The 25,247-nt window shown below is 41.1% G+C and overlaps 1 protein-coding gene across 9 annotated transcripts in view; it reads right to left on the bottom strand.

The window, feature by feature from the left end:
* Nucleotides 1–211: 211 nt before the first annotated feature.
* The window catches only part of RHOBTB1 (Rho-related BTB domain containing 1), a 117,504-nt gene continuing 92,468 nt past the window's right edge, over nucleotides 212–25,247 (bottom strand). For 6 of the 9 annotated variants that reach the window (XM_014538734.1, XM_014538736.1, XM_014538733.1 and 3 more), the window contains 7 exons: nucleotides 20,745–20,930; nucleotides 16,718–17,700; nucleotides 14,397–14,515; nucleotides 8,483–8,633; nucleotides 4,860–4,948; nucleotides 3,224–3,329; nucleotides 212–2,471 (listed from right to left, as the gene is read on the bottom strand). In XM_014538734.1, coding sequence (XP_014394220.1) covers nucleotides 2,302–2,471; nucleotides 3,224–3,329; nucleotides 4,860–4,948; nucleotides 8,483–8,633; nucleotides 14,397–14,515; nucleotides 16,718–17,700; nucleotides 20,745–20,930 — 1,804 coding nt within the window. In that variant the 3' untranslated portion in view covers nucleotides 212–2,301. The remainder of the gene's footprint in view (nucleotides 2,472–3,223; nucleotides 3,330–4,859; nucleotides 4,949–8,482; nucleotides 8,634–14,396; nucleotides 14,516–16,717; nucleotides 17,701–20,744; nucleotides 20,931–25,247) is intronic. The other 3 variants (XM_005865113.2, XM_005865115.2, XM_005865114.2) reach the window with 1 other exon arrangement.

Here is a 25,247-nt window from a genome sequence, read left to right on the forward strand (position 1 = left end):
TAGTGACATAACTGTATTAGCCAAGAGCAAAGAACCAGACCCCTCATTTATATCATGGCTGGCAATGCCTAAAACAAGGATGACGGTCCTCCCAGCTGCCTTGTTACTGGAGCACCCAGACCCCCATGACCCAGCACCTTAGTTTTTTAAAAAGCTATTAACATTACACTCATGATAAGGGTAGTCCTTAATAAAAAACAAACTGGAGGCATTTTATAGCTAAACGATTTTATTGGCTTTTTGTGAAATAAAAAACACAAAACAAACCATCATGGTTAAAGGCCATAGTCAGCGTCAACCAAATGAACCAGCCACTTGGTTAGAGTAGCTGATAACACTAGTGTATATTATTGCTTATACCCCAGGTTCATTTATACGTCCATTATGTTTTTGGCAAGATTACAATCAAACGGGAGCTTTGGTTGTGTAAGTTCAACTCTGACTGCACATTGAAAACTCAGCCTCTACCATTTAGTGACAGGATATATGCCGATTCTTCCTGAGTCCTGGCATTTATCCTCTCATTCTGTGTCCCTTCTCCTTCCATTAATGATGCACAACTCTATTGACGAAAACTTAAAGCAGATGCATTTACAGCCATCCCTCTGTACTCTACTGCCCGCCCCCCCGCCCTCCCCAGCCCTTGTCATGAAAGGATGATGCATTTCTGAGCTTCTCCAAACTCTTGTATCTGGTGTGTTTCCACTGTCAGTAATAAATGCCTATCTATAATCTGGATAGATTTTCAAATGCATGACTGTCAACATTGGGGTCTGGACTCTACTCTCTCTGTTCCAAGTTCTGAAAGCTAGAAAAAAACAAAACCAAACAAAACACAAATCTACAACCTTTAGCATCAGTAAGTTGACCTCCCAACAGAATAAGCCCTAGCTTCCACCACACAGCATCCCATGGCAGATATGAAGCTGTGGCCTTAAAATGCTTTGTATGAGTGCTGCAACACTTTAATTCACAGAGAAGCAATGATTGACTGCCTTTCGAAAGCTTCCTGGCTCAGTACTTTCTATTTTAACAGTGAAAACTCAGAAGGACAAGGGGTCAGAACAAACTCACAATAGCACCATTTCCTAGACTCTTGGAATAAGATTCCTGTCTACATTGGAGAACACAGGGACCCCAGACGACCCGGCCTCCAGCTTTGTGCCTTCATAGGCCCCGCTGAATTTCAGCTGGGGTGGGTGGTCCACCTTCCTTAGCCTATTTCTGCAGCAACATGGATTTTCCCTGGGAAGAATTAAAAATACGTGTCTTACAAGTGAAGTTGGCCACAGGTGAGAGACCTGAGGAAGCTTGTTTCTGGTGGTGAGATGTGACAAGCCTGCAGATGGTGGGACAGAGTTCCGGGACCCTTGCCCTTACCCAACTAGATTCAAGTCAGTAGAGAATCGGCATGCAGAAGCATGGCGAGATCAATGAATACTGAGAGACATAGACCCTAATACAGCAATCCAAACACCAACACTCTTATGGTATCTTTTGTATTCAGGTCCACCAGTGAGTTTGCCCTGGATAATGCTGGGATTTAATAAGCCCTTCTAATGATTAGAAAGATTATCCTCTTGAAACTAGACATTTTAAACAACAGAAGATTTGATATCACTATATTTTACATGGCACACATAACCATATAATTACTAGCACTTACACGGCAAATATTGTAAATACACGTTCTTGGAGTTGACTTGGTAATTATACCAGTGTTAGTCGGCAGAACAAAGATTAAACACTCTCTAACTTGCACTTTGGGGAGTTTTATTCCAACCCTTTACTTCACAACAAAAGGCTAACCCTCTAATTATGTAATAACGCTCCGTGATCGTGTGGGAACAGAGAATCACAGGGCGACTTCATGGTTAATTTGTGGCCTGTAAAATAAAGTAATACATAGTATTTTCATTTCAACAAAATACAAGAGACCATATAAAAATATCTTCCAAATTGGAATTTGCAACATGAAAGCTGAATTGTTTTTTTTCCTTTATATAAAAAGAAACGAGAAAAAAAAAAAAAACACCCAAAACGGACTAAGGTTTATTAAGCCTTCTAACAAAAAATATACATGTAAGTTGAAGGAATGCAGTGAGCATTGTCAACTTCCCTTTTGTCCAGGCTCATTGATGGTGAGCTTGTGCTTTGATCCCAGCCAGATAAATGCACAAAAGTGGAGGAAGACCAGTGCCTGAAACCTGACCTACAGCTTATCGCTAATAATAAGACTAATGGTACAGTAGTGCTTTCAAAAGGGTGTGATGGATTACTGACTTTTCCTCCTCTTCCTCCTCAGGCGACTGCTGGAGATGAATTCCAGAAGCACCACTTTCGTCTCGAGTGATGTTTATTTAGTGCAATATCTTCCTTCTCTCTTTCCCTTTTCACCCGCTGGTAGTGGTCTTCTTCCTTCAGGTACCACACAGGGGGCCACCGGTGGCGCTCAAAGTATTCCTGGTTGTCTGGTGAAAAAAAGGGGTGGATGATCATACCTGCGGTTCATGCATCGATTGCTTCTATGAGCTAGGTTCTCTGTTTAATGCTTCACATGCATGATTATCCACAACCTGATGTGCTGGAACAATATTAAGACCATTTGCAGATTGTGACACTGAAGTTATTTTTTTGTTTCCTTTTTAAAAATATATTTTTATTGATTTCAGAGAGGAAGGGAAAGGGAGAGAGAGATAGAAACATCAACGATGAGAGAGAATCATTGATCAGCTGCCTTCTGCACGCTTTCCACTGGGCATGTGGGCTCACTGGGAATCAAATCGTGACCTCCTGGTTCATAGGTCAGTGTTCAACCACTGAGCCATGCCAGCTGGATGACACTGAAGTTTTGAGTGGTAGAATCACTTGCCCTAAACTCATGTAGCCGGGCAGAGAACCGGAACCCAGGATCACTTGATATAGTGGAAGCTTGCTCCTACGCCTGCCTCCCTAGATGAGGCTGAGCTGACCACCTCAGCATGCTCTGCAGCAGGGCCCCGTGAGCCCCACTCCACCCAAACCCCTCCAAACACAAAGTCCTCCAAAGAGAATCCCCAACCTACAATCCCTGTGTCATGTCACATGGGTATGTGACCACCAGCCAGTCACCAGAATTTCTCCATGAGCTTCCTGTGGCGCATATTCCTTCTCAAGGGCAAGTAGGATATCAACTCAGTCAGAGGAGATAAGAATGGGATGGATGGGGACCCCGAAGTCTCACCTGCAGATTTCGATTTGATCTCCTTGCGGAACTTGGAACAAACACTGTTGTAGTTGGTGCAGATATGGTGAAGGCACCAGGCGGCCAGCTGGTGGGCATTGTGGAACTGCAGGGAAGTGAGCAAAAGTGGGTATGCCTCTTTTTTTTAATAAAGTGGGGATACAAACAAATAGGAAGCCACCGTAGGGGGAGAGAAATAAAGGCCTGTATAGTAATTCAGTAAACACCTTGTCTTGGCTTTGGCTGTGGTCTATTCCAGCCAAGTATAGCCTTTGGCACACCCCTCCCTTATCCCCTGTGATAGGTGCACCAAAAATAATCACTGTATCAGATCAGGAGTTTAAAGTACGCCTGCCCTCCCCTACCCTACCACCTGGCCCTCTCGTGTGATAAGTGGCCATGGCCTCTGAATGGCACCAGCCAACACCAGAAAACAGCGATGTCATCTCTGTTTAAGGAAGCCTGGGCAACGCAATACTCCGTGTCGCATGTCAGAGCTCAGCTTTCTGAGCCAAAGATCTGAAAGAGGAGACCGTGGAATGTGTGACTGTCCTATACCTGTCCTTTGGTTACATAAGAAGAGCAGGCAGTGTGGGCATGATGGGAGGGATCCAAACGCTTCACCCCTCCTTTTTGAGCAGGTGCTCAGGGAGGTGACACTGAGGTGGCTGTGACGGAAAAAGACCCGATGCTCAAAAAATGACAGCTTCCCAAACATGAAAGGTCTCCTCCCATCCCTCACTCTTTCGGTCTATATCCCTTCTCAGACATCCATTCTATTTGTTGCTCTTGAAGTTTCTTGGATTAGACGAGACCCTGAAATCTACAGTCTGGCTTCTTCTGGGGCCCACATGGCCTTGAACAAAGGCCATGAGAAAAACCAAAGTCCTCAGAAACTAATGCAAGAAACTCCTTGAAATTGACAACCCCAACCTCATGGACAATTTTAGCTGGTGCTTCCAATTTCTCTTGATATTAGATTTCTTTCTGAAAGTAGGATTAAGATAGTGCTATATTGAAGTTGGCTTGTTCCTATTCAGGAGAGACAATTGTGGATATTTCTTCCCTACTCTGAATTCAGCGACTTGATGTTGTTAAAATTGGCCAGCTGGGAAATTTATACCATGGAATTAGAAAATGCAACAGATCAGGGTCCCACCCAGCTGTCCCAAAGCCTAGTGCACGTGTGTATTGGGATGACAGAATCACAGTATCAGTGTTAGCAAATCCTGATTTTAGAAAACCCTGGAGAGCCACAGTGAGACGTGGGGCCTAGCGGGACTTCATGGAATCCTAGAAACAGATCTTGGCCAAAAAGTGTCCAAGAATTTTACAAAGGAGAGACAAATCCCTCCCCTAGACGGCCCCAAGTTATTCTCCTGCATGCAAAGTTAGTTCCTCGGGGGACAATAGGGCTGGTGTGGGGGTTAGGTCCTTGTTGTTTTTTCAAAGGAAGCCCAGCGGGGTGAATGGTGCATGAAATGTAAAACTCTCAGATCTTCCCAGTGTACACAGGGGGCCTCTGTGACTCAGTGGTGACATCTTTATTTAGACAGATGCAACAGTGGAATGTTTTATCAGCATTAAATGAACTGGTTGAACACACTAAAAAGGTGAAAAGCAAATTGTTACAAACCTGGGCCAACTCCAAATAAGAGAGCACTTCCCCATCAATGCCCACGCCACTCACAGCAGCCTTGGTCAGCTCCTGAACTGCGTGCTGCTCTGGGGAAGAGAGGGACAGGAGAAAGTTAGACCATCCTCTGCAAGTCAGACATCTTGCCTGGAGGGTTGGGTCTGGTGTTGGGCCGCCTAAGAGGGGAGGAAGTATGCAGCACAGCGCTAACAGCCATCCTAACTGAACCTAAGGCCCATTCTGATGTGCGGCCCTTCAGTACAGAGTTTGGTCTCCAGTCATTGCACCTATGACTCTGAGGACACTAGTTAGCACTTCTGAAAGAGCCAGATTCCTCCAGACCTTTGCTGTCCAGTATGGTAACTACTGGCCATGAGACTATTTAAGTTTCAATTAATTTAAACTTAAATGAAATGAAAAACCCAGGTCCTTAGCCACAACCAGCCACTTTTAAGTGCTCAATAGCCACATGAGTTTTGGACAAGGCAGATGCACAGCGTCCCCACCATCGCAAAAAATCCTATTGGACCTGCTGCTCTAAACAGTCCAGCACCTTTCTAGAATCCTCTAGACTCTCTAGTTTCTTCCTGTTTGACAGTTTCCCCACTCACCTTGCTCCAAATCTCAACACTTTCTGACAGTGGAGAGAATGAGTAACAGGAACGAGTTCATATGGGGAATTAAAATGTGAATGCTGCCCGGCTTAGTGGCTGAGCATTGACCTATGAACCAGGAGGTCAGGGTTCAATTCCTGGTCAGGGTATATGCCCAGGTTGCAGGCTCCATCCCCAGTAGGGGGTGTGCAGGAGGCAGCTGATCAATGATTCTTTCCATCATTGATGTTTCTATCTCTCTCTCCCTCTCCCTTCCTCTCTGAATTCAATTTAAAAAATAAAAAATAAAATAAAATGTGAATGCATATGTCTATCTTAACAGCTGCAGATGGACCACATATTGCTCAACCCCTTAGATTCTAATGACTGTCAGCCAGAAGTAACACTAATCCAGCTGGGAGAACTGTTTCTGCTTGTGAGCCATGTTTCAAACCTGAATTTAAATTGTGGTTCTGAGACTGAGCTGTCCTGCCTCCGTTTAGGCTGTCACCTTCCTCTGGGACTGACAGGGAGTGGGTAGTCTAGGCCCCATGTTTCTAGCTCCTTGATGTTACTATGTTTTTTTCATCTCTATCATTGCATCTGTTCTTCTAATCCACTATATTGCTGAATCATGCTTACTTTCTGCTCTGGATCTACATTCTTGTTAGTCAATATGCCTCTATCTGGTCAATAAGTTATCTAGATTTCAGTGGTTTCTTTGGCACACCCTTCCTCAGCTCGCTTGAAAAATAAGAGCTATTTGGAACTAAATTTCCCAGAGAAGTCATCGGGCTTTTTAATTTGAGGTAACCTCACCATTCCTTGATATTCATTCAACACTTTGGCTTGCAAAGCATTTCACCCCAGAAGATGATTTTTAAACAAGATTCTAAACACTCTATCCTTACACTAAACAATATACACCAAATAGTATAAATGATTAGAGGAATCATCTTAGGAAGCCATCTATACTAATAAAAGGGTAAGGGTAATATGCTAATTAGATGGGACAGCTTCCAGATACCCTTCTGGACAAAGCCACGGTGGCAGGGGCTGAGGCAGAGGCGGTTAGGGGCGATCAGGCTGGCAGGGGAGAGCAGTTAGGGATCTGGCCTAAACCAGCAGTCGGACATCCTCCGAGGGGTCCCAGATTGGAGAGGGTGCAGGTTGAGCTGAGGGACTCCCCTACGCCCCCCGTGCATGAATTTCGTGCACTGGGCCTCTAGTATATTAAATAATTATAACAGTAATAATAGCATTTAATAACAAAAGTAAACAGAGAAGTCTATAGTTCATAGGGAAGGGTTTCTTTGGGTCAGTTTCTTTTATGAAGAAATCAGTCCCAGGTTTTCATCACCATACTTAATATTTAAGCAAAAATCACACTATGTTGAGATTGGTCACAAACCCTGTTCAATGGATTTGGCTCCAAATTGCTTCTGTTAAAAAAAAAATCAAATTTATCCTCAAAGGACAAATACTTGGAAAAACAGCCAAGTGGTTTGGAACTCATACCTCTGAAAAAGGACACTGCCCATCACTGCTTCCTAGTTACTATTTAAAAAGTAGTGTATACTCATTTAGACCTATGACTTCAGGTGTATTAGTTAAAAACAGTTTTTTAAAAATCAGCTAGTGCCTGGCTGGTATGGCTTAGTGATTGAGTGTTGACCTGTGAACCAGGAGGTCACAGTTTGATTCCTGGTCAGGGCATATGCCTAGGTTGTGGGCTCAATCCCCAGTGTGGGGCATGTAGGAGGCAGCTGATCAATAATTCTCTCTCACCACTGATGTTTCTATCTCTCCCTCTCCCTTCCTCTCTTAAATACATATATTTTAAAAATATCAGCTAGCAATGCTTCAACTATCTCTTGCTATCTCACTGAGAAAGAAGGCAGGGGAGGGGAGGACTCTGACCTCCTATTGGTTGCATGTAGTAGAAATGTGGAGTACAGAGAAATAAATCTTTTTCCTAAAGACACTGACAGAATATAAAGCACAGACATGACTGGTTGGTTTGCTCATACATTCACTTAATGATTCAACAAATATTTATTGAGAACCTAACATCCTCAGGCACTTTTCTGTGTGCAGAAGATAAACCAATAGACAAAACAGGCACTATCTCTGCTTTCATGGTTAACAGGAGTAAACTAAATGTAGCGATAAACACCCAAATGGCTTGCTAACTGACACTGCTGGTGAATAAAGCTGAAGGTTTAAATGTAAGTAGAAGGTATTTGAATGCCTATGTCCTATTTAGACCTGCTTTAGCTTACCCACTGAACAAATCTACAAATGATACATAAGATTTTGAGAAGTTAAGCCAAGTTTCCCTTTTTTTCTCATTCTTTCTCCCAAAATGATCTTGACAATGTCAGAACATTTTCTAAAATAGCTTTAAGAAAACCACTTATATAATGCTGACTAGGACCAGACACTGTTCTAAGGACTTTATATATACATACATCTTAACTCTTTAATCTTCCCTACAGCTCCATGGAAGCATACCATTTTCCCCATGTTAAAGAGAGTGAGAGCTGAGATAGAGCAGATAAGTCAAGTAAGAAGTCAGTAAATGATGCAGTCAAAATTTGAACCCAAGCAATCTGGCTGGGTAGCCTATGTTCTTAACCACTGCTTCCTATAGCCTCTTTCTTAAAGACTGTGTCTGGACACATTATGAAGATGACATGGACACAACAGTGTTATTTCAAATTCCATGGTCCACAAATGAGGTAGAGTGCAGAGAGCATGGGCCATGAGGGGATCGGCCGTGCATTATCCATCTTTTTATATTTGCATCACCTAACAGTCCCTACCACCAAGGAGGTGCTTAAAAATATTTGTTGAATTGAACTGGGCTGTCTGATACATTTGATCAGTTCATATCATCCTGTACAAGACTGTCTTATACTGGGTGATAAAAAAATTAACTTTTAGTCCCTGGAAATCTTACTTTTGTTTAAATGTGAACTTGATAAATATGACAGTCAGACACCACATGGCCTGAGTCATCAGCCTTACCTGCAAGTGCAACCAAGTGTGGCAGGCAGAATCTGTTCGCCAAGGCAATTAATTCCAGTGGGTCCAGGTCCAAGTTAGGTGACAACTGCTTGGTGTAGAGATAATCCAGTACCGCCTGCATTGACATCTTGTTTATGTTCGGGAGATACACCTGAAATGTTATTTGAAAAGCTGAGTTCTGATGAAGAAAGCAGTGGGCACAATTTCAGGCTATACTGCTTATCAACATCCCAATTGTGTTATTCGAGATTGGCAAGTCTGGAACACCTGCTTTGAGGCTGTGTATAGAAGTCATTCACTATTTATGGCTTTAAACATAACAGTTTGATTTGTAGATGACAAAAGCGTGGGGCTGTCTGACAAAGCCTGATTTGGAATTTTTAAATGGCTATTTGGATTTATAAATCAGACAAATAGGTTGTAAATGTAAGATGACATTATGGGTCCTCCTTGCCAAGTACCTTATAATACTCTATTGTGGGGAAAGAAATCTCCCAGCAACATGACAGGTGTTGGGGTGGGGGGTGGGGGGTGGGGGGAGCTGCAAACCACACTATTGCTGACACACGGTAGAGCCCAGATCTCTAAGATGTCAAAGCAGAGTATATGCAACCACCTGAGCTGCCACAGTGACTGGCTTGATTCCAACATTCTATCGACATATATGCTAATATGATATACACACTTAATTATTTTTCCTATGGCACAACCACATAGATTCAGAACTACTGGAACATTACCAGGTGCCAGTAGATTGAGAGAATGCAGAGAAACCTTCGCCTGGGACTTCTGGGGGAATAGCTGGTTGGTATGGTGACCTCTCCCCTGCAGGGTTCCCCTAATCTCCCTCCTGAGTACCTGTAGCTGTTGCCCATATGAATGCATGCTGGGGTTTGCTAGGCAGCCAGGGAGTTCTGGATGGCTGGGTGGGGCATGGATCAGTGGGATCTACACTGCACAGCAGCTGTTCTTTGCTGCAGGCCTCTAACTACATGAAATGGGCCCTGGTGTTTACTTCTGAAATGATGATTACAAAAATGAACCCCATTAAAGGCCTCCTATGCACAAGATATTGTGCTAAGCTTTCCACACACAGTATCTAATTTAATCCTCACAGGAAAAGACGATTATTTCTACTACTTTACAGATAAGGAAATTGAGGTTTAGGGAGGTTAAGTTCCATATCCAAGGTCACAGAGCTAGTGAGTAGTGATTGAGATTTGGACCCAGGGAATATAATTCTAACGTCTGTGTTCAGAACTGCTGTGCAGTATTGGAAACCCCTCATGGCAAAGGAAGCAAAGGTTTGGGTTACATATAACATCTTTCATTACTAGTTTTTAAGAATTAGATTTCTGAGTTCAAAAGGATAGTTATGCACTTCTTAATTCTGGTATTTAATAAACCTCTCTACAGCATAATATAAAGATATACATGTCTAATTATATATAATTATATCTATACTATATATCGAATTTTATTCTTTTCCTCTCTTCCCTCCTCTCCCTCTCTCTCTCTCTCTCTCTCTCTCTCTCTCTCCTCATGTTGAATGCATTCTAGTGGTTCCAGAATTTTTTCAAGCATATCAACCTTCTATATTATTCTCTTGTACAGCCACCAGCCACCTCAGAGAGGGAATATCATTTCAGACAGAACTTCCCCTTAATGCATGAAAGGAAAGGCTCATAAAATTCCTAGAGATATTTAGAAAATTATCTCCCCTGCTTCCTTCAGGTATTGTCAGTGGAAACAATTATTATTCCATAAATAAGGTATGTCGGTTATTACCATCCATGATTTAACAAGTGTGACCATTGCAAATAACCTCTGCAACATATAGAACTTGGCAAGTAGAAACTATCACTAATATTATTTTGAAATAAAAAGCCCTTGTATTGTAATTAATTGCTATTCCAGTGAATCTAACACTGGTTGTACTTGTGTGCATGCTTACACAGGTAGACATGTTTATGTACACATGCATTTATTTTATACATACATGGATTTATTTCTAAACACCGAATTGTTTCTGTATGTGTGAGCACATGGCAAAATTTCTCTCTCAGAAGTGGTGTTTGGATTAGTACAATTTTCTAGATAATGGAAGGCTAATTAAGTGTAAAACTTTAAAATTGGAGCCATTTTGATTGTGAAAGTACAGTGCACATTTTATAAAGTGCCAAGTGCTAAAGGTGTTAGTGATGGTAATATAAAAAGCCCAAGGGCTTCCTGTGAACCCCTGCTCTCTCAGAGGGGAGGATGTCTGCTGTTTCTAAAAATACGGGCTTGAAGGACAGGGCAAGAGTCTGGGGCAGGCCAGGGATGTCACTCCAATGCCGGATGATGTTTGACAAATCATTCACCTTCTATGACTCTCAGTTGCCTCATCTGTTATGGGGAGAAATTTGGAATCAATGATATCTGAGGTTTTTCCTTTTTCACTGATATCATGGATTTTCACAATATTCAGATTACTTTAGCAGGTTTTTGTTTTTCTTTGTAAGAGTCTGTTCTAAGTCATGGTTCTAAGAGATGGCAGAGTCCAGCAAGCAGCCCCCAAAACTCTCAATGTCTTTGGAATGTTCTGACATTTGTAATCATTCGTGACGTGTTGCTTCCTTCTTGCTAAATGGTACTAATATTTTTTTGAAGTGATGGCCCTTTTTGGAAAATAATGTTAGGGACTTTTGGAAGTAACCAGCAAATAAGAATAAACTAAAAACACTTTCAGAGCACACATTTTTTTCCCCTCATAGTTCATTGTTTTTTTTTAAAGCCTATTCATGTGTTTTCAACATTTACAATGGAACTGATTAACTATGGAGAGACTGTTTTATAGAATTAAAAAATAATATAAAGTGACATAAGAAATGGAATTAAGAATTTTGCATTGTACCTGCTTGATGTAGCTTTTAAAAAGAGAGTAATAAAAGAGAATATAATGCTATCCTAAATAACATTCCATATTCCAGTTTAGTTGGTTTAAAATTTTAATTGCAAAGATCAGCTCAAACTATTAGGCTTATAATTAGAGACAGTCTCCTAGAGGATGAGAAAGTATTGTAGATCCAGAGCATTGCTTACTACAACCCTGGCATGCATTTTTAATAAACCATTTGCTGCGAACCTCTGGGGAGAGAATTATGCTTACTGCTGTATTAAAAGTAATGAGAAAAATTTAAGTAAAATAGTGTCTTCTTAAATATTAAATGACAAAAAAAGTTAAAGGAACATCAATGGGCACATTTTATTCTTTTCTGAATATGCATGTGAATTCTATTAATGCCAAAAAATAGGCTGAATTTTGTATTGGGAAGTCAGATTTTCACAGGACAAAATAGAGTTAAAAGGTGGCCTAAAAAAGACAAATCCCAAGTGCACATAGGGACCCAAATCAACCCTGGAGCATTTACTGGGCGCTTGAGTGCTCTTCCCTACCCCCAAAAGCACCTCTACCAGGAAGGAAACTGGGGGCTTTCACTTAGGGCTTTCAGGGGACAAAGATCTTTAACTCCTCATTAGAAAGCATTTAACAAGAATCCTCTAGTTGGATAATGGTCACTAACGATTCTTAAATGTTCTAGACACCAAATTCAATGCTTTACGCACACACTCTCCTGCCTTGCCTGCCCTTTAAAGAAGGTTCTCTCCTTCTCTGTTATCCCCATTTTACAGATGAGGACACAGATTTAGAGAGGCTGGCCACTTGCCCAAGGTCGAGCTGATACAGGAGTTCAACACAACATAACGATCACAGTCTATACTGGATATAAAGAGAAGGAGCAGGAAAGGGCAGGAATGCCTGTGCACGTGGCATTCGTCATACACTGGCTAGAGGAATTTCGGCACAGACCTTTGGTTGCTTGGTTCCAGGGCCTTGTCTTTTGAGCTGTGTTGGATCAAAACATACCTGTTATTAGCCTTAGCTACAGCTCTAAGTGGTGAGCAACCCTCACTTTCTAGGGGAGTGCTCAACAGGTGGCCATTTCCAGGGGAGGCTACTGAACAGCCGCATACGTGCACATTCACATTTGCTGTCAAGTTTTTGCTTTGGTCACCTCTCCTGCACATTTTAATCTGGAGACAATTACAATCCATTCTTGGAAGGGATAAAGGGGATTAGCATTTGTGAGGTCAGCTCCACAGTGTCCCTCTGTGCCTGGGTCCCCGACCTTGATCAGCTTCTCCCTGCTGGGTTAATCTCAGGCGTCTACAGCACCATCAGCACACATTGCATTGAGCTGGAGAAAGAAGGGAAGCGAGCCTCTGGGCTTCTTATCTAGAGAGTACTGAAGTCAGTGAAATGCCTTTAGGATGAAGTTTTATTAATCAGTGGCTTCCTCACATTTTTTTTTGGAAGAGACAAAGAATAGCATCAACACTGCTGGCATCAAAATAAGACTCCTGACAGCTACCATTATGTAAAGTTGATGAGGTGCTTTGCACGTATTCATTCTTACACCTCATGACCACACTATGGCTTATTATCATGATTTCCAGATAGGGAGACTGGAGCTCAGAAGGGTGATCACTGGCCCAAGGCCTCAAGCTTGCAGAGTAGGAGCTGGGATGTGAGCCTCGCAGCTCCTTCACTGGGTGGCCTCCACAGGCTACAGGGGTCTCCATGATAACTCCCCAGAACACCTCTGACAATACGGGGACGTTTTCTTTGTTACACGTGAGAAGCTCCTGATCTACAATGGCTGAAAGACACCAGGAGAGGTCGTCAGGATAGTTTCAATGCTTTTCTCCAAACAGCAGACAGCCTTTTGCTGGGGGTTGGCTTAGCAGCAGCTGCAGTTTGTTCTGGAGGCAGGGGGGTGGCCCAGTGACCTCTCTAGTCTTGGCCATCCCAACTTGTGATTCTAGGATTCTGTTTCCCTACTTGGGGATGCAAATGCAGGCTCCTGGGTCACAATGGGAGCGCTCAGATTTCTGGTGTGAGCAACCCTTTCCAAAAGTTAGCCATTGTTTTCTGTATTTCTTTTTAAAGTTTGAGAGTAGCTGAGATAAGCAAAGCAAGCCTCTTAGGACAATCATCTTGATGGGGTGTCCCCATGTTTTTTCTTAAAAAAAAAGTGGTTAAAAATACTTGCGAAACTGAACAAAAATGCTTGCTCACCTCTAGGCTAAAGTTAGAAGTGTTTGAATGAAATTTTTATTTATTTTCCAACTGAGTGTGTAAAAAGATGCAGATATAGGGTCTCTGAGGTACAACTTGCTCTGCTCTAAAGAGTGCCCCTCTTTTGGAGAGAAGGCCAGCATCTGACACTAACCCAGGGGCTTCCACTAGACCTAAGCACTTTGAGAGATGTGTTCAGAGGAGTAACCATTTGCTGTATTACTGTTTCCCTACTGTTGACAAACTCTCAGAGAAGGCAAGTTAGGGCAGAGCCACAGAGAGAGTCATAGCTCAAGGAGACCTCAATGGCAATCCAGTGCATCCCTCATCTTGCGGATGAGGAGACAATGGCACAAGGAGGTGGCTTCTTGAGGTCCTCTCTCTGGTTAGGGCCAGAGCTGAGCCTAGGACATAAGTGACTGAAGACACATTTCACTGTCCTAAACTTTGGAAAGACAGGTTCTGTCCCTCTTATATATGCTTTTGATAATATGCCTGGAGACATCTGTTACAAAGTACAGCTGATCATGTTTTCAGGGGAGAGGAGAGCAGTGGGGATGAAAGGATAGGCATGGAAAGCACTTAGGTGCTCATACATAACAAGTGAACAATAATCAATGCTCCTCACAATTGCAGATTGAAGAAGAGGGTGATCTGACACGCAGGCACTGCCTAAGGAACTATTTCACGGAAGGAGTTAAAGAAGCAAAGTCATCTGGCTAATAAAACACTTTATACAAATACACATGCACGTTCATGAACACTCACTTAGGCTTTTCGGAAGGCACGTACCTCACTGTTGGCGCTTTCCACAAATGACCCCCCGAACATGGCAGACATCCACTGGCAGCTACAGATCAGCAGCGGTTTGTGGGCACTGATGGCTCCATCGTCCAACTTAAATGTCACATCTGCCCAGGGATTGAGGAAACACCACCATGAGTCAGCCTCATTGAGAGTTGCACCCATATTCATCCATCTACGTCTCTTGTCCTCTCTCTTCCATAGCTTTATTGAGTGATTTTGTGTCCCGCCTGTGGCACACCCGATTCCCTCCATGTTCTCCAAGGATTAAGGAGTAAGCATTTACACACAGTGTCACAACACAACTTCTCTAAACCATAAAGACACATAAAAGAGGAATATTTTTTTCTTCCCCATTATGAACAACTTCAAAAAATTATAACAGTGGTAAGAATAATACAACAATTCATTTATCACACTTAATATTTGCCATGTTTGCTTCAGCTATATGTGTATATATAATTTATATAAGTTATTATATAAATTATATTATAAAACAGATAGTATTACACTTCATTCCTACTTTATCGAGTTTCTAAAACTAAGAACATAATCATATCATTACTTCTAAGAAAATCTACACTAATAAAAGAGAAACATTCAGATTGGTGTCACTCCGCTACACCTACCAGGTAATCAGGGCAAGTATTCAAATTAACCCAACAAAGATGGCAGCGGCCACAGAGCTGGAGGCTTGGGTTGCCCCCGGCAATGGAGGAAGCCAAGCTTCCAGCCAGCCCTGGCTGCCACTCAAGGGAGAGAACAACACGCAGGCGTGGCTAGGAGCCTGAGAGATAAACATAGAGGGGCGCCTGCTCCAAGCCTCCGCGGTGTGGCTGGGAGCAGGCTCCCAGCGGGGACACACACACACACACACACACATGGGGCGACTGCTCTGAGCCTCCGATGCAGCTGGGGGCAGGCCCCCAGTGGGGACACACACACACACACACACACACACACACACACACACCCGGGGTGCCTGCTCCGAGCCTCTGCTGCCAGGCTGTGGCTTAGTCTGTAGGACTAAGCCGTCAGTAGGACATCCACTGAGGGCTCCAGGACTGTGAGAGGGGGCACGCTGGGCTGAGGGACGCCTGCCCCCCCCAGTGCACAAATTTCATGCACCAGGCCTCTAGTTAAAAATAATTCCCTAATATCATCTACTATCTAGTTCATATTAAAAAATTTCCAATTATCCATAAACTGTATTTTATAGCTTTTTCCCCCTTAAACAGAATTCACTTGAGGCTTCCCCACTGTATTTGCTCATTATGCTTCTGCAGTAAGGAGAGCGTGATTTCATGAACTTTGAGGCCCACTGTTTAATTTGCTGCAGCTTTGAACATTTTTTCCCATTAACTTTCAAGACTGTTTTTATATCATGATGGTCAGTGTTTGGAGTAAATATTACGCATAAGTTTTAAAATTTATGAACAGGCTCAGTAACACTTACTAAATGTATATATCATGACAGGCATTATGAAAGATGAAGACACAAATGAAGTATACATATTATCAGAAGTTAGGAAGTCAAAATGTAATAATGACACACACACACACACAGGCACACACACACACAGAGGACAACTGCAAAACAAAAATAGTACAAGATAGAAGATAGTACAAACATGGGCATGTAACCCATCTTGGATACAGGCCACCAGTGTGCTTAAGCAATTATGTAAGGACACCGTGGGCAGATATGCTTACTTGTCAAAGACAAAGAAGGAACAAGAAAGGAGTGTGAGAACAAAAAAGAAGAGGGGGTGGAAAGGGATGAGGCACCCCTGGTGGGAATGCAGGGGTCACCAAAATTGCCTCAAGGATTTCACTGCCTCAGGACAAGAGGTCTTTGCTTTTGGTCATGAGTAATTGCTGAAGGGTCAGTGGGGAACAGAGTTGCTTAAGAAGGAATCCTGAAGGAGAACTGTGAGCATCAAGCTGACTGGCTCGGGCTCAGGCTCAGGGATAACCTGACGCATCCTTGGAAGCATTGTGATATTGTGGCACTTCGGGGGACAGCTTGGGTTCAAATCCAGGGTCTACCTTTACTACCTGCATAACCATGGGCAAGTTACCTAACCTTCTGTGTCCCTCAGTTTCCCTATCTGAAAAATAGACATAATAATATGTAGCCCTTAAGTCTGATGAGAATTATATAAGTAAATACATGTAACTTTGGCATGTGGGAAAACGTAAGTACTCATCCATGTTAGGGACAATTATGTTTTCCTCTGCTCATGTCTGACTACGGTTCGATAAAACGCATCAAAGGCATCCAGGACTTGGCCACTGGCCCTGCTCACCTGAGAACGTCCCCTTGCTAAGACACTCTTTTATGCGATTGGCCTTCCTGACATGAAATGCTTTCGTAATCTCCTGGTTCATGAAGGCTTCCTTGTTCATGATGTTTTCCACCATCATTCTCAAGTCAAACATCTCCAGGATCTCTGCGATCTGAGCCAGGCCCACCAAGTCCTTCTCCTTTTCATCCAGTTGCCCCGTGTAAAGAAACTGGAGCAGGGTCCGGAAAGGGCCCGACTGGACCGACGAGTCCATCCTGACCACGGTCACGGGGCCCACCCGCTTTGAAATGGGATTGACTTGCATTTCCTTGTGCATGCCAATAAACCCCTTACTCCAGCCTGCCAGTGTCTGTGTCTCTGGGATTGAGCCCTCGGCTTCCAGCTTTAGAATCTCCTGCTGGGATAGGTTCTGGCTGGAGGACTCCCACTGGTCAGCCTGAGGCGTCCTTGGGGCATCCTCCTCCTGCTCCTCATCTGGGTCAACAACACTCCATGCCTGCTCCTGGACATCCCGGCTCTGCTTCTCCTTCTCACAAGTAACTTCACTCCAATTTGGAGTTTCTTCACATTCCATTAGAAAAAGATCATAAAATTTGGAAGAGGAGGTAGCGAGGTATATTCGGTGTGCAAAGATGTGCTCCTGGTCCTGGAGGATGAACAGGACGTCGGCACACAGAGGATTGTCCAGTAAACAGGCGGCTTCGTTTGTCCCCGTAGAGGGACACTCTGGGACTTTGATGACCGGTGGAGGGGCTTTTGGAGGTAGGAACGGTGCCTGAAGTAAAGGTTTCTGAACTTTCTTGAGGTGGGATTTCCAGAACTGCAGGTGCCGGCGGGAAATCAGCGCTGCCCGGATTGCGTTGTCAAACACATCCTTGATTCCAAACTGATCAAAGACGCTCGTCTCATAGTATGGGATGCCCAATTCCTTTGCAACCTCTCGGCCTTTCTCAGGGGGCAGAATGTCTCCTCTCTTTATGGGCCTGAAATAGAATATTTAAAAATTATTATTGGCTTTATTTTAGAAAAATAATGTAGTAGCCAGGGTCTCCCTAAGGACCCAATTGAATCATAATTTAAAATCCTTCTCAAGCTTTTATTTTTTAAAATATATTTTTTATTGATTTCAGAGAGGAGGGGAGAGGGAGAGAGAGACACAGAAACATCAATGATGAGAGAGAATCATCAATTGGTTGCCTCCTGCATGTCCCCCACTGGAGATAGAGCCCTCAACCTAGTCATGTGCTCTGACCAGAATCAAACCATGACCTTCGGGTGCATAGGTCAATGCTCAACCACTGAGCTACACTGGCTGGGCCTACTAAAACTTTTAAAAAGGCTCTTGAAAAAAATATACTGCCAACTTCAAGTCTTTTAAATATAAAGAACTTAGGATTATAGGAAAAAAATGCTCTCAGTAGTAACCACAATAACTGAAGTAACAGCCGTTTACTAACTATTTGATCCTGGGAAAGTTACTTAATCTCTTTAAGCCTTGGTTCTCCCATCTCTAAAAGAGGAATAATAATAATGAGTACCTATATCTTCAAAGAGTGTTGAGAGGTTTAAATGAGATAATATGCTTAGCATAGTACCTGGTCCACTATGCTTGATAAATGTTAGCGGTTATCATTGTGACCACCATCATCATCTTCATCACCACTAAATTTTGCTTTATAACTTTAAAATGAGTCCATATTCATTTTCTCATCTGAGCCTCACCATAACCCTATGGGTATTATTTTCATTCTACATTCTAAAGAAACTGAAGGCAGAGAGTTTAAAGGGTTTGCCTAAAGTCACATTTGCAAGTTGCTGAGAGAACTCTAAGCAATTAGAGTCTAGAACTCCCTAGTTCCAAACTAGTTAAGTGGTCCCCATCTAAAAGCTCATTACGTTCTCAGTAATTAGATTTGTAAATCTTCTTTCACATCTTTACCTTCTTTTTTCTTTCACTCCCGTTAGTCAGGACCTCATCACATTTTTGCCTAGACAAGTGCATTAGTCTCTCTCTCTCTCCCTCTTCCCCCCTCCCTTCCTCCTTTCCACTCTCTCTAAAAATCAATGGAGATGCCGAGACCGGTTTGGCTCAGTGGATAGAGCGTCGGCCTGCGGACTGAAGGGTCCCAGGTTCGATTCCGGTCAAGGGCATGTACTTGGGTTGCAGGCACATCCCCAGTGGGAGATGTGCAGGAGGCAGCTGATCGATGTTTCTCTCTCATCGATGTTTCTAACTCTCTATCTCTCTCCCTTCCTCTCTGTAAAAAATCAATAAAATATATTAAAAAAAATAAAAATCAATGGAGAAAAATATCCTCAGGTAAGAATTAACAAAAAAATTTTTTTTGCCTTCTGGTTCCACAGAGTTCCTGGAAAATTTTTTTTTCTTCTGATTCCACAAAGTTCGACATCCTTTGGGCTGGCACATGAGACCAATCTGCAATCTAATCAAACCCAGGGAGGCCAGACCTTTGGAAGCAGTGTAATGGGATAGTTCTGTGATTATAGCATAACCACAGCAAAGACACAAATGGATTCCAGAACATAGGTAAGATGTGATCTGTTATAAATGCATACTTGATTTTGAGACCTACTATTAGAATTTATCTTCCTAAATAAACATTTGGCTTTCAATATCAAAGGTAATGTGAGTGACAGGCACTAGTCTTAGGGGAAATAAGATAACACTAGGTAGAATTTGGATTTGAAGACCTGGATTGAAAAGAGGAGAAACTGCAGGGTGCTGCAAAAGTGGAAGGGACGTGTAGTGAAGAAAGTGGAATATCAAGGTTTGTTTCTGTGGGCATTTTGTGCTCCTTGTTCTGGGCCTGGCTGGAAGATCACTAACGGATGACACTTTTCAAGGTTTAGCTCAAATGTCACCTCCTTTATGTAATCTCATTACTGCTCTGTAGAAGGGCTTGTCCCCTCCCCGTCCTCTAGAGCTCTGTAACTCTCCCCCAGTCCTTCACATGTCCACGGTTATAAGGCCTGATCATCTTAATCTATTCTTTTATACAGGAAGTTCTGAGGTCCGGGCAGTCTCTTATTCACCAAAGTGCTCTATGTGGCTTCTAATATTCAATTCAGAGGCCATCTATTTAGGAACAGAAGGATTGTGAAAACCTTCCATGAAATCTTTTCAGAAAATATATCCAAAATGTACCCAGAACATCAGAAATTATTTAAACAAAGTAACATTTGCTTTTGTTGTGAGAGCATAAAAAATTGTATCCACATAAAATTTTGTAACAAGCACATTAGCAAATATTGAAAGAAGGTATTAATATCAGCATTTTGAAAAGATATGCTCTTCAGAAAAAAATGCACTTAAACATAAAACACATAAAATTATTTTTATAAAGGGAATATTGAAGGAGCATAGGTTTTTAAAAACTCTTACTGCCACCCCCCCCCAAAATTGGTATCCACATTTTAAAATTCGCCTTTGAGTTGATTTTTAAACTTGTGACACATTAAAACATAACCTCTAGCAACATTTAAAAAAATGTTGTTTTGCAACTATAGATCCATATGATTTTTTAAAGCCGGACACTGTCATTTTCAGAATGAAATACTCTCAGAGGCTGGATTGAGGAAAATGAGATTATAACCCTTGGACATGCATACGTGTATGAACCTGATGATCCTGGGTCCAAAAATTGTGCTGATCACTCTGTTAACTTTATTATAATCATAATTTCAAGAATGACATTATGAGTAGCTAACATTTTGTTTAATACTTTACAAATTTCAAAGCACTTTTCTCTACACCATGTCATAATTAGAGAATTCACTTCAAGCACTGGCCAACCATTTAGTGAAATGGGTTTCTACCTAAGAGGTGATATCACCGTGAGAAGGGTCAGGACACGCACCCTCATGCTGAATAAGGTGACTGAAAGCGTATGGCTGGTTGAAGGGGTCTCAAGACTGTTACAGAACAAAACACCAGGCTACAGAGACATCTGCTATCTCCACATTTTAATTTGGCCAGCACAGAGAAACACCGAGTCCCTTGGCTTACCTTGCTAAAGGGCGTCGGGCTCGATTAACAGCTTCAAGATCAGCATAGCGGAGATCTAGCTGGCAGCCAACTAGGACAACAGGTGTGCGGGGGCAAAAGTGCTTGATTTCTTGATACCACATGGTTTTCACATGATTTAGGGAGTTGGGATTAGCAATAGAAAAGCAGAGGACCACAACATCAGACCTAAAAGGAAATAAAAAAACAAACAACACTGTATCACCTTTTCACTTTTTTTCTTTTATCATTAAAGTTCCTCCCCACTCCCATCCATCTAATGCCAATGATCATGTCATAATTTTAAAAAAAGAGAGAGATTAGATATTAAACTACATCTTGGAGTCATGCAAAGAGCCTGATAAGCCCCCACAGTCCAGCATCAGCACAGCCCAAGTTCATGTCCACATTGCACTGCAGAATGCCTATGCATTGACAAGTTTCCAGTGATGCTATTCTATAGTATAGATGGTGACTCAAGCTTGACTCAGTCCTGGAACCACAACATGCTGAACTATTTCTGTTCATCGCAAGAAATAGTTTCAAGATAAAAGAAAACAATACAAACTACCTTTTAGCAGTTAAAACATAAAGGTGATGATGACTCAACCCAATGAGATAAAGCCAAGAGTTTAAACAATACTGAAAATGGAAAAGGTATTTACTGTACAAGGTGGCAAATGCTCAGAAGGATTTCTACCCTTCTTCCCACTTCAGCACGTGAGTGGAGAGCACAACCACTTATCCGGTTCTGAATCTGCAGGGATTTTGACTCTTTACCAGGTATATGGTAAGAAGGTAGTGTTCAACATAAAAATAGCAAGAGTTAAATGGATGGCTAATAAGATGAGAAAATGTTGGAAGCAGATTTCTCAATATTATTTATGAAACATAGCAGGTAGATGGGGAAAAGAAAAATTGCTTTATAGTCAATTTTGACATAAAGATCTTTCATTTTTATATAACAACTTACCATTCTAGAAGCCAAAGAACTGTTTTACAAGATAGTTGTTCCATTATGGTGTTTGACAGATAGTTGCTAAAAGGTATGTTTAAGAAGAATTATAAACTATCAGTCTAGGTTGAAACAGGCTCAATGATGACTTTGAGAACATTGAGGCAGAAGAGTATAAGGAATAGGAAAACTTATGCCCAAGGATTCAAGATTATCTTGCAGCTAAATTCAGAAATAAACTCTTATAATTTTATTAGATTATTGTTATGTAATGAGAAAGATCAAGTTGATTAATCAAAACACCATCTTTAATTTTTACTTTTTTTAGTTCAAAATAAATGAAGGGAAATTTATATATGTTGGAAATTAGAAAGGAACTAGTTCAAAGAGCAGGAGCTAACATTCCATGGGGACCTGAAAGAAACATATATTGAAATCCTGCCTCAAATATTTACCACCTGAGCAGGAGATTCAAGGGTCCAGAATTCAGTAAAGTAGCAGGATACAAAATAAATATCCAGAAATCAATTGCATTTTTATATACTAATTATGAACTATGAAAAAGGGAAACTAAAACAACAATCCCATTCACAATTGCTTCAAAAAATACTAGGAATAAATTTAATCAAAACACCTTCTTTTAAATCATTAATGAGCTTTCCCCCCTACATATCAATAAAGACAAACAAATATATCCAGGCAACCATAAAATTTCTAAAAATAATCATTTGCAAGATAGAAAACTGCAGGGTGCTTACATTAAATGTAAATCACAAGTTAACTCTTTACATTTACATATATATATAACTGCAACAGATCAGAGCAAATATAGAGAAAAATGCTGAGATTAAAATATTTATAAATCACAAAAGAGGACCTAGGACTCAAAGTAGATAAATGTATTAATCTGCATGTGTAGTGTCCTTGAAATAAAGATATTATCAAAGATTCTTGGATACTGGAAAATGTGTAAAATATTCATAAATATATAAATGAAAGGGAAGCATGTCTTGTCTTTGGGATTCTGATTTAGTAGAATATTCTGTGCAGTCTTACTTCTAATCAGCATAAATAACAGTACCCAGTAAAGCCAAGAGTGCTTTGAATTTTACATTTTTTTCAGGAGCTGAGTTTTCTATTATTCATAATCCTATTTATATAGGATATCTGATGTAGCTCTGCTGTAAGCTTCATCCTGATCATAAAATAAAGCCACCATGAATTTCAGCAGTGTGAGAATAATATGGCAATATTCGAGTTTCAATATTATAGAGAAAGAATTGAGGAAATGTATTTAGCACTTAAAAGTGGAGTAATATGTATTTGTATAAAATTGTTCTAATTGGTGCCTTCTCTTTCCATATTAAGGTATGTGACTATAAAGGAAATGATTCTCAGGGTTTAATTTATATGACAGACATGTAGCTAAATGTCAATTCCGTTATCTAATTTTATGATACAGCATGTGATGTTTTGAAATCAGAGCTAGCTCTGTTGCCAAGGTTACTGTGATAACACTCATGCCGCTGAACACATACTAGTTACTCTCCAGATGACCTGTAAACAAGTACAGACAGGACCTTGGGGGTTGGAAAAAATTGAATCTCCTGATGATAGTAGCACAATGCCACCACACAATACAAGTCCGGAGGGCCCAACTTCTAACTGTGTCCCATCAATATTTCAATGTATGACATGCTGTTGGAAAGCTAGAAATATAATTCCGTTCTCTGTAAATATTTGCTCAAAAGAATGATAGTTAAAGAGAAGAGATTGTGCTGAGAGGAACACTACCTCTGAAGCTAAAATAATTTACTGAGTCAAAATTCTACTTGTATCCTTGGAATAAAGTTATTTTTTTCCCTTTTTAATGCACATCCATGAGAATCTGTCCCCATAATTTTATATTGAAAGCAGTTAAAAATATCATCTTTGCTTAAATGTATTCAGTTTAACCCTTGCTGATCTAAATATAAATGCAAATGAAGAAAACATTGTGTACAGATGATACAGAATCCTATTCCTTAGGCTGCAATATGAACGCAGTACTCGAAACCTGATTTTAACCAAGAAACTGCATCAATGAATATAATGATAGGGCCATAGGAAGATGCTGCTTTAACACATTCCTCCTTATCTCAACATTCTTTTCTAATTCCTCATTCTCAACACATCAGTATCCTCTGTGACACAAACACCTATACAATCAAGTAACTATTTTGAGAATGCCATTTATTCCCTCTGCTTTTTTGAGCCATTCTTTCTATGTAGTCAAAGAAGGTATAAAACCTACAGTGAAGAATATCTCCAGCTTTAGGCAGAATTCCCAGGAACTAAGAAATTAAGTAACATTTAATCAAATCATTCATTCCCATGTGGAGACTGTTCAATGTCTATACAAGCTCATCTTTAAAAATGCCATTCCTACGAAGGATAAAGAAAAAAAGGGAACTTCTAGCATGTTTACTTCTATAGTTCTGTTATTTTTTTTACTTTGAAGAACTGAGTTTAAAAATAATTGGGAGAGGGTGGTGTGATGAGGACATTCTCACATATTAGGCAGCAGGGTTAGCCTGGAAATGACCTCAGGGTTCCTATTTCAGCTGTAAAAAAACCTGATAGGATTTAAATGGAGTCCTACAGCTATTTGGAGATCTAGTCATCCAAAAATGCTTGAGCTGATAAAGCCAACCTCAATCACATCAGTTTTTCTTTTGATGGTAAACAAACAAAAAAGCATATTTTTCATTGATCTTTCAAGTAGAATACTGGCCAAAAATAGCATGTGAAAAGATTGGCAAAGATATTTGGATAACATAAGGAGTGCATGCAAAGTTGGGACCAATCTTTGTTGGAAGATTAAAGGAAAAAAGTCTGAAAAAAGTGCATCTTATCCACATATCTTGGCCAGAGCTACACATTAAACAGCAAATGCCACACATGTTCGCAAGGCCTATCTTTATAAAACTACAATCAAACATAGCAAACGTAGTAGGAAAAGACCAGAGAAGCAATGAGAAGCTAAAGTGCTTTTCCAACCAGAAATACCAAATTCATCCTTTGAAGAAGTGGTTGAGAAGGGCAGATAATCACTATCAAACATTGGTTATTAGGAATGAGTTTCCTAAGTTAATTTCCAAAAGTGCTTCTTGTGTTCCCTTTTCTAGTCCCATCATTGTCCAGTTAACTTATGCTTTCTTATCTGGTTAAGTGTAAAATAATTCCTAAATTATTCTTTATCTGAAAGCCTAAAACCAGGCCAATCTGATGGGCAACGTGAAGGACAGCGGAGTCCATGTAGTATACCAGACAGCTGTGAGAGGGACGGCCAAACACTCTTCTCCATGGGCCAGTTCTGGTTGGGTGTCTTGAACTTGGTGACTAAAAGAAAGCTAACAATGATATTAACCTGAGTCTTGCCTGCAAGTGTGCCCTTTTTAACAAACATTTGTTAAAAGTGTGCCCTTTGTTCTATGGATCCTACCTCTTTATGTCACTACTGCCTATCATTCTTTCTTTTCTCCTCCTCCTCCCCCTCCTCCTCCTCCTCC

The sequence above is a fragment of the Myotis brandtii genome, unplaced genomic scaffold (genome assembly GCF_000412655.1).
Source record: "Myotis brandtii unplaced genomic scaffold, ASM41265v1 scaffold196, whole genome shotgun sequence".
Lineage (NCBI taxonomy): Eukaryota > Metazoa > Chordata > Mammalia > Chiroptera > Vespertilionidae > Myotis > Myotis brandtii.